Here is a 15,167-nt window from a genome sequence, read left to right on the forward strand (position 1 = left end):
AAACCACGTTATAATATATGACATTTTAAGGGTAGTTTATCAACTGTTCTGGAAACCGTTTTGTTTTTTTCATTGAAAGAAAAATTTAACTACAACTTTACGATCAAATGCAAGAATTGGTTACTGATGAAGGAATGAAGATAAATTTTGAAAATATACCATCACTTGCTTCATTTTGAATAAAAATTAAAAATTAATATCCTGAACTTGCTAAAATTTCTTTCAAATCTCTACTTTGATTCCCATCAACATAGCTTTGTGAGAATGATATCTCTACTATGTATGTTATTAAAAGGAAAACATGAGAAACATCTCTCATGATTAGCATGATCATCAATCTAACACAGACAAGTTATTACAAACAAGAAACAAGCTCATGTGTCACATTAAAAATTCTAACTACTGATATACCAGGTGGTCTTTTCAAAGTTGATCTGAAATGGCTATCTCACTCTTCACTATTTGTTATGATTCTGTGGGACAAAAAACTTGAGTCTAAGTGACTTTCTATATTAATTGCGTGTGTGTACACTTTCAATGAAAAATGTACACAGTTTCCATAATTTTCTTTTTTCCTATGTTTGTTCTGATTATATTTAGTGAAGTGTAACTTTATCTGTTGATTCTAATAAAAAAACACTGGGGCTTATATCTTGTACATGTTCTTTCATTTCTTTTTTCCTAGAATGCATTTTTATTGCACATTATTTAAAAAAGTAATCACATGAACAAACAGATGCTCAACATCATTATTAGGGAAATACAAATCAAAATTACAATGAGATACTTCTTCATACTCATTAGGATGTCTATATTCAAAGACAGTAACAATTGTTGGCAAGGATGTAGAGAAATGGAAATTCTCGCAACATTACTGATGGGGTTGTAAAATGGCACAGTCATTCTGGAAAACAGTTTGGCATTTTCTTTTAAAAGCTAAACAAATTACTGTACGCCCTAGCAGTTCCACTCCTTGGTGCCACTCCAAGAGAAAAGAAAACATAAGTCCATATATAGACTTACATGAATGTTCATGGCATCATTATGCATAATAACCAAAAAGTGGAAACAATCCAAATGTTCATCAATTGATGAATGGATAAACCAAACGTGGTATATCCATACAGTGAAATATTATTCAGTCATAAAAAGGAATGAAGTACTGATATATGCTACAATATGGATGAACCTTGAAAACATTATGCTAAGTGAAAGAAGCCAGTCACAAAAGATAGCATATTTTGATTCTACTTTATATGAAATGACCAGAAAAGGCAAATAGAAAGTGGATTCAGAGTTTTCTGAGGTTGGGAATGGTTAACTATAAATGGACATTTCTTTGGGGTGATGGAAATGTCCTACATGTTCTAAAAGTAGATTGTGGTGATGGTTGCAAAAGTCAGTAAATTTGCAACAAATCATTGAATTGTACACTTAAAATGGGTGCATTTTTATGGTATGTAAATTATACCTCAATAAAGTTATTTCAAAAAATCAGCGTCCCATGATAGATTAGTGACAAACTGGTCATTCACCACAGATCATTTGAGAAACACTATTATAAATGACAATCAGGGGACTTTTCTTATAAATAAATTATGTAAGTTTACGTACAGGCACACATTTGGTGAGTTAAAGGCTTCTGGGACTTAGCTTTCTGGTTTTAGTTTATATTTTGGGCAGCTAGAACTGCCAGATAAACAACCTCAAGTTATGCAAGATGTGAATTATTAAGCATGTTAGGATATTTAAACCTTGCTTATTTAGCCAAAATGCACAATGATGCTAAAACACTAAAAGTTTTAGAAATCGCTACCCAGATTAATGACTGATTTTTTTTTCACATACAGATAAACTAAATAGCTGCTCAAAAATAAAGGCTCACATAATATTATCTATCTACTGGCTTTAAAAATCATTCCCTGGGCTGGGCACAGTGGCTCATGCCTGTAATCCCAGCACTTTGGAAGGCCAAGGCAGGCACATCACACCTGAGGTCAGGAGTTTGAGACCAGCCTGGCCAACATGGTGAAACTCCGTCTCTACTAAAAATACAAAAAATTAGTTTGGCATGGCGGCACACACCTGTAATCCCAGTCATTCGGGAGGCTGAGGCAGGAGAATCCCTTGAACCCGGGAGGCAGAGGTTGCAGTAAGCTGAGATAACGCTACTGCACTCCAGCCTGGGCAACAGAGTGAGACTGTCTCAAAAAAAAAAAAAAAATCCCTGAAAACAAAAATTGGCTGGGCATGGTGGTATGCGCCTGTGGTCCCAGCTATTTAGGAGGCTGAGGTAGAAGAATCGCTTAAGCCTGGAAGGCAGAGGTTGCAGTGAGCTGAGATCACGCTATTGTACTCTACTCCAGCCTGGGTGGCAACAAAGCAAAACCCTGTCTCAAAAAAAAAAAAAAAAATCATACCCTGTTAATGAAAACATTACTTGGTTATATTGAATTTTTCAAATATTGGCTAAAGGGAAGGGCAGAGGCTAAAAGATTATAAGAACAATAGATCCCACTTTATAGTCTTTTCTTTAGACAAGCCCCACCTGCCCCCCGTACTGCCTTCTCCATTTGCCAGTTTTGGTTTTAGTCTCTGAATTTTTTTTTATCCTTTGGAATTTTGTTTTATTAATTTTAAGAGTTTGTTAGAGTTGCTATAAGGGTACCTTTGTGTACCAGAGTGGTAATGAAACTCCACAGAATTATATCTAGCTCCATTTTCAATTTTATTTACTTTAACAGTGTGAAGCATTTAAAGGATTTTGAGCCAAATTGAATGACAGTGTTCGAGAAGCAGAAATGACTTTTGAAAGTGTCAGTTGGTAGTCAACCACGATGATTACCCTGGATAAGAACAAATAGGACTTTATTACAGAGAACACTTGATACAATAAAATTCATTGTTTAAGTGATTTGTAAAGTGCTTGTACAGAAGAAAATGTGGTAAGGGATGAAAGTTGAGTGTTATGCCGTTCACACCTATATTTGCTCTAGAGGAGAATTTGATATGAGAAACTGACATCTTGGAACTATTTCAAGATAATTTAGATTCTAAGGTACCAAAAGGCACTTAAGTTTCATGTCATAAACCTTAAGGACAGTGACTGACCAAAAGTAATGAGGGAGAAGAAAACATCTTGTCAAAATAAGTTTCCATTTTTAGTCTTGAGCTATATAAATAAGCTTACTTAAGTTGCTGAATCCAGGGTATGATTCGTTTCATATCATCATTCACAGACTTCTCCATGTCATCCAGGGTGGCCTGGTCTACAGAATAAAGCACCTAATTAATTAACTGCTTACATGGGAAACAAAACCTTTATCTAAGTAGTGTAAAACAAATGAAAATTATTGTTTAAGGCAGAAAATTATGTTGTTTTTGAGTCAGAGAAAAATTAAACTAAATGTATCATGAGAAATAAGCCAACCTAGTTTGTTTTCCCTCTTTAACATTTAGGCAGCATTATAGATACGACAACTAATTAATAGCAAATGTACACTGGCAGCAAGAACAAGTAACAAATACATGAATCCATTTTTTGCCTATATTTTAATTCCCCAAACTCTTAGTCTACTTAATCAGTATTTTTAAATTATAAGTATTTAAAACTCACAGTATTACTAGACTTAGAACCTTAAAAATCATAAAATCAAAAACTCCACTGAAATGTTTACTTATGAAACACAAATGATCTCTGGCATACGCAAGAGCTGTTGGCTGAAGATCAGCTTGCAAATTAAGTCAGTTAGAATTTTTAATGACAGTAGAAAATGCTAGTAAATAATGAGCAAAAAAAGCAAGACACAAAATGATTTTGATTAATGGGGACAAAGTATAGAAAAAATTAGAAAAGCACTGCTATGGGGTCAACTATGTCCCCCCAAGATCCATATGTTGAACCCCTAATCCTCAGTGTGATGGTATTTGGAGAAGGGGTCTTTGGGAGGCAATTAGGTTTAAATGAGGTCATGAAGGTAGGGACTTCATGAAGGATCAGTAGTAGACTCATAAGAACGGAGGCCAGAGAAGTTGCTCTCTCAGCCATGTGAAGACACAGCAAGAAGGCAGCTGTCTACATACAAGCTAGAAAGAGAGCTCTCATCAGAAATCAACCACGCTGACACCTTGATCTTGAATTTCTGGCCTCCAGAACTATGATAAAATAAATTTCTGTTAAGTCACCTAGTCTATGATATTTTGTTATGGCAGCCTGAGCTGCTAAGACAAGCATACATCCCTAAAAGACTATTTTCTGTTGCTTTTCTAATTTTTGTGCGTTTAAGTTTTTTATTTATGAGTATGTACTATGTTAATAATCAGGAAAACAGTTAAATATAAGTTTTTAATAACAAGTAACATTTGCCTTATTTGGAACCCACAGTTAAAGTAATTCATAAATGCGTCATTTAGCCATCATAAATGTGATGTCATTCAAAGTAATTAGTTCAGTTTTCCATGAGCAGCCCATAGAAAAAATCTATGGCTATAAAATATAACCAGAAAGTCCTTTATTTTCAACCTTTCTAGCTGAATATTAATTTCAAATAGCAGATGTCCTAATATATTCAAGAACACTGTCCAGTAGCAATACAAAAACACTAAATTCTTATTTCATCATTTCAGAACACCAACTCAGTAGCAGAACAAGTAAGAAATCAAACTTTAATTTCTACTGTGTTTAGCCCAGAAAAAAAAAAATCCTTTCCTCCAGGATTCTGTACCTCAAGTCATCTTAGATGTTTCTACTGTAATAAAAATGTTCTTCAGCCACAAATGACATTAGAATTCCTTGTTGTAATTTCCATGTCACCCAGTGGTAAAATAGAAACTGAGCTACTGGGACAGATAAGTTAACCTAAAAAAACAGCGGCCATCAACATTATTTTACATAAGCAAACATGAATATGCTTTATACTGGGAAGTTCAACATCTGCTACAAGAAAATCCAAAGTACAGTTAAAAACGCCCTGAGGAACTGACATCAGCCAGAGTTATTGTTTCCATACCCACTTTCGACACTACATACACCATTCTTTCTTTTTCAATTTTTATTTATTTTATAATACTTTAAGTTCTAGGGTACATGTGCACAATGTGCAGGTTTGTTGCGTATGTATACATGTACTATGGGTGTGCTGCACCCATTAACTCATCATTTACATTGGGTATTTCTCTTAATGCCATCCCTCCCCTCTCCCCAGACCCCAAAACAGGCCCCAGTGTGTGATGTTCCCCACCCTGTGTCCAAGTGTTCTCATTGTTCAATTCCCACCTGTGAGGGAGAACATACGGTGTTTGGTTTTCTGTCCTTGTGATAGTTTGCTCAGAATGATGGTTTCTAGCTTTATTCATGTCCCTACAAAGGACATGAACTCATCCTTTTTTACGGCTGCATAGTATTCCATGGTGTATGTGTGCCACATTTTCTTTTTTTTTTTATGATTATTATTATTATACTTTAAGTTCTAGGGTACATGTGCATAACGTGCAGGTTTGTTACATATGTATACTTGTGCCATATTGGTGTGCTGCACCCATCAACTCGTCATTTACATCAGGTATAACTCCCAATGCAATCCCTCCCCTCTCCCCCCTCCCCATGATGAGATCACTTGGACTCGGGAAGGGGAACATCATACACCATTCTTTCTAATACCTAATGACAGAAAATGTTTATTTTTTTGTTGTTAAAAATAATTTTTCTTACATTGAATGATTATATCATTTAGTAACTTACCAAGTCCATAAAGCATCAATTGAAACATTCCAGAATGCAAATCTACAAAAATGTGCAGACACTCTGAATTACCACAGGGCTCCAAGATGGGAACAACAAGAGCTGGGAGTGCAGTCTCTATGGAAGCTGAACAATCAAGAATTAAAAATTACTTTTCCATCTGAATATTTTCCAGAAAAATTATTTCTCAATCAATGAGTACAAACAAACCAACTATTGAAGGATCCTAAATGTTAGAGGAAAAACATGATTTTGCAAAATTTGCAATCGTATTATCATGTCAGTTAGTAGTTCAAAAAGAAAAGAAAGTAATTTTCAAGGTGACTTGAAACAAACATGCCCATCTCAAATACTACAGCAAAAAAAATCCAAAATTTCTTAAAGAGGGTTGAAATAGTGAAAATTCAATTTCATCAGTGAGCTGAGTTCTAGTTTTACTTTCACTTGGTAATTACTAATAAGTTAATTAATTTTTAAGGATTTTCTCTCATATATAATGGAAAGAAAACTGGTTGTTTGTAAACAGAATAAATATCTTCTATGGCCGCATGATTTTCAATGCCATTCTTCATAAAAAAGAGGTATTCTGGCAATTAGAGCCCATGTGTTTAAAGAAACACTTGAAAACTAATAAACATTATTGATTACTCAGGAAGAAAAATTTTTTTCAAGTCATTTGTGTACTCCATTTCAAGTCCCAGATGAATTAAGAACATAGGCAACTGCTAAACACAAATCCCCAAAGCTGACAATATACCTGATCTAGAGTTTCATAGTATTTCCACCAGGCCCAATTAACTTTTCTCTTAATTCTGCAAGTGACATAATGAAATCCAGTAAACAAGCAAAACATTGAAAACACACTAAGTGCTGATCAGATTGAGGGGTTGTAAAAGGAATATGCTCTTCTTGTTACCAAGTTCCTCTGAAGCTACAGCACAGAAAAAGAAAGGCAGATACAGAGGGGAATGGCGATACAGGTGCAGGAAGGAGAGGTAACGTGGCAGGCGCAGAGGGGAGTGGCGATGCAGGCTTTTCACCAGGCGTGGCTTCTGCCTGCTACTTTGTCAAACAAGGACAATAACATCTTCCCCTCTATGCCACAGGTTGTTAGGATCAAGAAATGACAAGGCTGTAAAAGTGCTTTAAAAAGCAAAGTGTTCGACAAATGTATATTATCTATATTCCTTTTGAATCAAAGAAACAAACCAAAACCTCTTACTATAAATTTTCAATAATTCAAATGGGTGACATTACCATTGGTACTGTCTACACAAACAAATTATCAAACAAATTAATAAAGTAAAAGATTGCAGAAGATATATTTAATTAGAGAAAAATAAATTGCTTTAAAGCACAGGGTGAGCATCCTAAACTCCAAAATTTGAAATGCTCCAAAATCCAAAACTTTTTGAGTGCTGACATGATGCTCAAAGGAAATGCTTAATGAAGCATTTTGGATTTCGGATTTTCAGATTTGGGATGCTCAACCTGTAAGTATAAATACAAATATCCCAAACCTGAAAAAAACATCCGAGATCTGAAATACTTCTGGTCTCAAGCATTTCAGATAAGGGATACTCAATCTGTACATCTAATACATATTTGTATACAAAATGTTTAACATGCAAATCCAGCAGAACTCTGACCTGAAAAAAACAGAACAAAAAGGGCAAAAACAAAAATTTCTTTTACCATATAATTCAGACCAATGTGACAAATTAGTTCAAATCAGTGATGTTTTGCTGAACTTACTATGTTAACATAATAAAAAGTTATTACAAATATGAAACAGAGTTACTGATTTTTGAAACATTTCCATACTGTTACAATTCCTGACAGGGTAGGAGTGGATACTCTAAAGCAAAACCATTTCTAAAGTGTGGCAACGGAGCAAAACCAGTTCTGGGAATTGGGGTAACAATTATAATTTCAATCTAATTACCACAATTGAGTATTCTTAGAAAAATAGGGCATCAAAGAATACAGAGAACACAGTTCAAAAGACAAGAAATACTTAGACATAAATTGACGTACATATTTTTTAACCACCAATGCCCACAGTTTTCTTTACAGAAAATAAAATACATAATGCCCTAAAGCATATAAAGGCAACAGGTTTTAGGTATACAAAAATGGGGAAACTTGCAAAGAAAATAAAGAAGAGGGAATTAAAAGCAGTGTAAGATGACAGGACTTGCTGCTATTTCGTCCCGCAAGAACACATACGTATCTCCTTTTATTTCTATCATTTATTGAGAACAAGATGAGGAATGGATGAACAGACAGTAATATGAAGTGTGAAGAGTGAAGAGCAGCAACTAAGCTCAATTAGGAATGGCTGTGTGTGGTTCATAGCTTCCAAACTGATCAGGATGCCCTGATTACAAGCGCTGAAGGGTAGAGTACAACACAAGGGAGCAGCACCCTGGCTTTCAAGAGTTAGGCAATGCTGCCAACTGGGCCATATCTCAAGTTACTTTTAGTGCCTTGCACTGCCTTTTTGGAACTTATCTCCAAAGTCCTGCCTCCTCTCCCCTAAACCATTTCTACCCCCACGAAACCACATACCTGAGCTGCTCAAAATCTGAAGTCTATGCCTTCCCCTAGCCTTCCCTTGAAATGCTCCATTCTCTGAGCTACTCATTTCCTTGGGTTATTCCAGTTAGGTGTTAAAAGAAAAGCCAGCTGATTTAAGGGTGACTGCACTAAGGGATTCTAAGAATAGACTATGTAGTCCCTGGTTCCAGTAGGGATCTTAATAAAGCATGCTCACCCATCAAAAAAGGATCAAGTAAGACTACATGGAGAGTATAAATGCATGCATGTGAATTTTAAAAACAAGTTAAAGCACACGCTCTAAAATGGTGGGTCGGCAGACTCTTTCCTCTAGCAGTCCTCATTTCTAGAACTGTCCTGATTAAAGCAGAACTGAGGAGATCAACCCCGCATGCAAGCTTCCCCCTTCCTTCCAAATTATAGTCCCTAAGGCACCCTTCTCTAACACCTAGGACTCTACAAAACACCTAGGGCTTGAAAACCACTGGTGTAGCACATTCCTACTAGAGTTTAAGATCTAGGAAGAGCCTGGACTATTATAATATCCTCAAATTTCAGATGAGGAGAATGGCCCAAATAGTATAAATGACTTGTTTAAGAGCAGACAGCTGAACTCAGATCTCTAACATTTCTACAAAAAGGAATTTTACACCTGAGTTCTGAAGACTTCTCTTTAGAAATCTTCAGAACCTAGGTGAACAGTACACAAAACCATTCCTATGTAAACATATGCTTTGAGTTTATTTTTCAAAGTAATTTATCCCTTGGCAGTCATAGTTTTTTGTTTCTATTTTTTAACTTACAAGTTTTTGCTCCGTTTTTTTACTAAGCCTTGTTTACAGATGATACTAAAGTAAACCAAAGCCTATCAAAAGATTACACACCCCCTATTTTCTGGAATCTCAACAACTGAAGTTTTGAAAAATTAGAAAAATTAAGATTGCAAAATACTTAAACTCTTCCTTAAGAACAAAAGAGGTGGACATGGTGGTTCACACTTGTAATCCCAGCACTTTGGGAGGCCAATGTGGAAGGATTGCTTGAGCCCAGGAGCATAAGACCAGCCTGTTCAGCAGGCCATGGACTTAAAATAGATAGATAGATAGATAGATAGATAGATAGATAGATAGACAGACAGACAGACAGACAGACAGACAGATAAAGACCAGCCTGGGCAACACAGTGAGACCCCATTTCTTAAAAAAGAGAGAACAAAAGGGGAATTTCAACAAGGGTGACAAGACAATTAAATAGGAAAAAACAGTCTTCAACAAATGTTACTGAGATAACTGCATCCTCACATAAAAGAATGCAAACAATAACAAGTATTGGTGAGGATGTGGACAAAATGAAACTTTCCCACATTGCTGGTTAGATTGTAAAGTGGTGTTAAACACGTCAAAAGGTTAAACAGAGTTACCACAAGACCCGGCCATTACACTCCTAGGTGTACAGCCAAGAGAAATGAAAACTTATGTCCACACAAAAACTTGGGCATGAATGTTCATAGCAGCATTATCCACAATAGCCAAAAAAGAAAAACAACCCCAATGTTCAACAATGATGAATGGATAAACAAAAGACGGTATAGCCATACAATGGATTATTTGACAATAAAAGTGAATGAAGTACTGAAACATACTGTGAACCTCAAAAAAATTGTGTTAAAAACAGTATGTAAGAGACCACACATTATGATTCCATTTATATGAAATGTCCAAATAGGCAAATCTATAGAGGTAGAAAGTAGATTAATGATTGCCAGAAGGGAGACAGAGAAGGAGAGGGGTGACTGGGTTGTGACTGCTAATGGGTACACAGTTTCTTTCTGGGATGATTCAAATGTTCTAAAATCGGCCAGGCGCAGTGGCTCACGCCTGTAATCCCAGCACTTTGGGAGGCCGAGGCAGGCGGATCATGAGGTCAGGCGATCGAGACCATCCTGGCTAACATGGTGAAACCCCGTCTCTACTAAAAATACAAAAAATTAGCCGGGCACGGTGGCGGGTGCCTGTAGTCCCAGCTACTAGGGAGGCTGAGCCAGGAGAATGGCGTGAACCCGGGAGGCGGAGCCTGTAGTGAGCTGAGATCACGCCACTGCACTCCAGCCTGGGCGACAGGGCAAGACTCCATCTCCAAAAAAAAAAAAAAAGTTCTAAAATCAAATTGCAGTGATAGCTGCACAACTCTTTCCGTAAAAACCACTGAATGAGGTAATTATATGTGAATTATATCTCAATAAAGCTATTAAGAAAAAAACACCAAAAGGGGGCAGTGGTTAGTAGCCTTTCTAACTCCAGTGAGAGTTTCAATTATACTTTCCAATCATAATTTTTAGGTCTGTATTTAACATCTTTGCTTGAGGGATTAAAGGGGAGGGCCTTCTAATGAAGCTTTTAATTAAATTAAGATAATGAAGTACTGATGAAGCTAATGTTAAACCCTGATAGGGCTAATGGACAGGCACCCCCAAGATACATCTAACCAATAGATTCACCAAATTTCTGGCAGATTCTTTATTTCTTTTATAAGGCCCATATTTGCATTTTTGTTAAGTTAGGCTGCCCCTCTCCTTAGTCTCTTTAAAAATATAAGCTAATGCTTTGGTTTATGCTTTTTCACCTCTATCTTTTCACTTTCTTTGAATGAGTATGTATTCTAAATGCACATTTCGTTTTCTAACTTTCTGTCTTTCCTTCAGGCAATTTTTTAAAAATCTATTTCTGTCAAAGTGGTTTTAATTCAGAGTTACTAGTACATACCTAAGAAGCAGCTTTTTTAAGTATAATGGGTTGAGCTGGGCTCTGTGATGACAAAAGGAAGTACCTTCGTTACTAGCACTGTTAAGACTTCCTACTTATAAGGCACTTCACTTACGTCATCTAACTTAATTAAAGACTGTGCACTGCAGGCACAACGTAATTATGGCCAAAAACAATTGGGGCAGGGATAGTAAATATGCTCATTATGATGTTGTGAACCTATATTCCTAGAATGAAAGGGTTCACTTTCAAAATGACTGTCCCTCAAAGCTCTGAATATACTTGCTAGGTAATTAAACTTGGAAGATTTTTCACTATGTCCATGTACCTGCATTTCTTATTTGAACTCTGCTAATAATTTTTAAAACTTTTAAAAAAAGACAAGGGATGAATTCTGCTTCACTCAAAGGGGCATATTTTACAAGTATATTATAAATATTTGGAATGTTGTTTTATCACTAGAAAAAAGTTTTAAAATCATTCATATTAAATTGTTAGCTCATGTTTCATAAAGTTTTTCTTTTTTATTTAAAAAATTTTATAAATAGACACGGGGTCTCATTTTTTGCCCAGGCTTGTCTAGAACTCCTGGCCTCAAGTGATCCTTACATCTCGGCCTCCCAAAGTGCTGGTATTACAGGCATGAGCCGCCATGCCCAGCCCCATTTCATAAAGTTTTAAGGAAATCCAATACACAAATGTTTCAAAAATGAGGCCAAGCTAAATAAGTAATAAGGGAAAAATTAGGACAAGTTTGGCAGATCACAAGTTAAATGCAGAAATACCAGCTTCCACAATAAAAGCAAAATATCAGGAAAAAGTCATATTAAGATTCCCATCAAATAAAACTGGATACTAGTTTAAACCAAAGAAAAACAAATGTCAGTTTAAAAGAACCTACAGTTTTCATTGGCATTGAAGCCTCTAAGAATGGCCTTCAGTTCTTGGAGCTTCTGATGAGCTCTTGCATGGACACTGTCAATCAGGAGTTTTTCTATTGATAAGTGGTCAATCTGCATAAATAAGGACAACAAATTCATACATGCAATTTAAACATTTTTACTTTAAAAGCCCAACAGTAGATTACTGTGCTTCAAAATATTTCCTTTTGGAATCACATTGATTAAGTGTTAACCACTAATAGAAAGCAAACTTAAAGTTAAAAATTAACTAACATGGTATTGAGTTAAAAATTAACTTACATGGTATTGATAGCTTAAAAACTATAGTTAACATTTTGGTAAGTAAAGGCAAAGATATTACAAATTAGTTAATGGTGCCCTAATGCCAGACCTTAAAATTAAAATGGTATCTGATCTAAATTATAAAATATGAAAGAATATCTTAAAAATTATATATTATAGTATCAGATGTTTTTAAAAAAACAACAAATGTAAGAAATGTAACATTTACTTAAAATAAGTTTCATAAAAGGTTTTAGGAAGAATTAGATATTTCTAAAAATTTATGCTAAGAGTTTAAGGATAAATGGCAAGTTACATTCATTTAAACCAATATTAAAATATATTGAGATCTTTTACCTTCATGGCTCTTTCTACTAATTTGGAATCAGAAGCTGGCAAAGGAGGATCATGAAAAATCTGTAAAGGCTTGGAGACATCATTCTCATCAATTTTAATTGTAACTTTGTGAACAGATGCTGTTCCAGTTTTTCTCCCAAGAACCTGTTGACTAAAGAAAAAAAAATGAAGAATTTTTTTCAACACCGTCTGTTAACTTCTAGAATAAAATAGAGACAATCCATTGTGCAGTTTAGCCAGAGCCTGGAATATGGCAGGCCCTCAGTGTTTGTGGAGGGAATAATAATGGGAAGATAGCTATTCTGTAATCCAATACAATATTTGATTTATTGCATTAAGATATATAATTTAAAAATAAAACATATACACACACGAAAAAGAACCCCAAAACAAAAACTACCTGTTTTCAAAGTGGCATCTACTCACCTCTGACTCCTTTACAGAAAATGGTGGTCATTTGGGATAATAAGATGCGGGGGTGAGGAGAAAAACAGGAATCAAATAAAGTTCAAACAGGGAATTGAGAGTTGTAAACAGTCCAATACCGATTTTCTCCCAAAGAAAAGTTTTTAACAGGCACAATTCAAAGTGGAAAACTGTGGTAAGCATGTATGTTTTTAAAAATGATATCCAACAATCTAACCTAATGGTCTTTTAGCAATTTGGTATAAGTCCAGAGTAAACTAACCTCTCAAACTTTTTAAGAATAGTAAGTCTTAGTACAAATAGGTAAATGTCTATGTATTTAAAACATGTTCTACGACAGGTGTCAACTATGGATGTCCTAGGTGGTCTACATAATACCATGGGACCTTACTAAACAAAAGCATCTTACTAGAGGTGCATAGCTATTGGTATACAGTCATTCCTTGGTATACTTGGAAGACTGGCTCCAGGATTCCTGTCCCAATACCAAAATCCATGCAAACTCATGTCTTGCAATCAGTTCTGCAGTCAGCCAGCAGAACCCACGTATAGGGAAGGTTGGCCCTATACGCACGTTTCGCATCTTGCAAATTGATCTGCATATAAGTGGACCCACACAATTCAAGCTTGTGTTATCCAAGGGTCAACAGTATATTAAATCAGATGTATGAGAGAAAAACAGAAATAAAAGAGTATTTACAGTCATAGCACGAACCCACCAGAACTGATTTTACTTACTTCCAAACTGAGAGGGAGAGGCACTTTCCAGCATGATACCTTTCCACCTGTACAAGGTCTCCCCACCGTTCTCGGATTAACATTAGAGTTTGGGAATGTAACACTTCTAACTGAAGTGATAAACAGAAAGAATCTGATCGATGTTGTTAAGTAAAATTAGTATGTTACACCAACAGTCAATCAAATACAGGCAAACTTCATTTAAGAAAGGCTCTCTTATTGAAAAACTGGAGAAAAATTTCTGAAGAAAATTTCTGAAATGATTATTTCTCCAATGGCTCATCCTAAAAACTGTTATAATTTATAGCATAATTTCAGAAAAAGGTTTTATATTTTTTAAACCAATATAAAACCATAAAGTGTGGGTTGTGTCTTAATTTATCATAGTTTAGAGAACACGGATTGACCAAAGAGTACTATTTTTTTTCACCAAACAGTACTTTATTATTATTATTATTTTTTGCTTGTGGTGACGGAGTCTTGCTCTGTCATCCAGGCTGAAGTGCGGTGGCACAATCTCAGCTCACTGCAACCTCTGCTTCCTGGGTTCAAGCGACTCTCCCGTCTCAGGCTCCCTAGTAGCTGGGATTACAGGTGCTCACCACCACAACAGGCTTTTTTTTTTTTTTAAGTAGAGACAGGGTTTCACCATGGTGGCCAGGCAGGTCTTGAACTCCTGACCTCAAGTGATACACCCGCCTCAGCCTCCCGAAGTGCTGGGATTACAGGCGTGAGCCACCATGCCCAACCTCAAACACCACTATTTTTAACTAATCACTTTTTGCTTTTACCTGCAAAGTCAACAGTAAAATTTTAAATTTGGTTTATTATAAACATATCACTATTCTTCACAGTGGCCAGTTCTCCAGCTCTATTTGCACCCTAAAAAGGGTGGGGGAGATGGGGGCAAGGAATGTAGACTGCTACAGTACAAGACTAAGGACAAATGAAAAATGTGGGAGAGGTACCACAAAACCCTTACAAATACATGTCTCAAATATCAGAAGGATACGCAGGCAGTTGTACATATCCTGAAGAGGTTTCTCATCAGCAAAGAGCCTAGACTGCACCAGCTGATGGATGAAGCTGATTTGCATGCTATGAACCAAAGCTCGCCCATCTTCCATTGGCAGAAGAAAAGAAGGTAGTTAATCAAATAGGTGTACAAATGTGTCACTATACCAACTAAGGAAGCACATAATAACAATGAATTTTTTTAAGAAGCACTGAAATTATCTACAGAAACTTGACATTGTACTCTGAGAAACACTGAAACTTCCACGGTCAATAGGTAGATACAATTACAAAACTTGCTTCAAATTACAGGATAAATTGCTACACACATTTATTATTTTGCAGGAATATATATATATATTTTAGAGACAGGATCTTGCTCTGTCA

The 15,167-nt window shown here is 35.8% G+C and overlaps 1 protein-coding gene across 3 annotated transcripts in view; it reads right to left on the minus strand.

The window, feature by feature from the left end:
- MED14 (mediator complex subunit 14) overlaps positions 1–15,167 on the minus strand; it is an 85,884-nt gene that overhangs the window by 48,061 nt on the left and 22,656 nt on the right. For all 3 annotated transcript variants that reach the window (XM_065537929.1, XM_065537928.1, XM_005593315.4), the window contains exons 7-12: positions 14,779–14,886; positions 13,767–13,899; positions 12,603–12,753; positions 11,963–12,074; positions 5,741–5,866; positions 3,191–3,269 (exon numbers count right to left, since the gene is read on the minus strand). In XM_065537929.1, the coding sequence (XP_065394001.1) occupies positions 3,191–3,269; positions 5,741–5,866; positions 11,963–12,074; positions 12,603–12,753; positions 13,767–13,899; positions 14,779–14,886 (709 nt within the window). The remainder of the gene's footprint in view (positions 1–3,190; positions 3,270–5,740; positions 5,867–11,962; positions 12,075–12,602; positions 12,754–13,766; positions 13,900–14,778; positions 14,887–15,167) is intronic.

Source organism: Macaca fascicularis, chromosome X (assembly GCF_037993035.2).
Source record: "Macaca fascicularis isolate 582-1 chromosome X, T2T-MFA8v1.1".
Classification (NCBI taxonomy): Eukaryota; Metazoa; Chordata; class Mammalia; order Primates; family Cercopithecidae; genus Macaca; species Macaca fascicularis.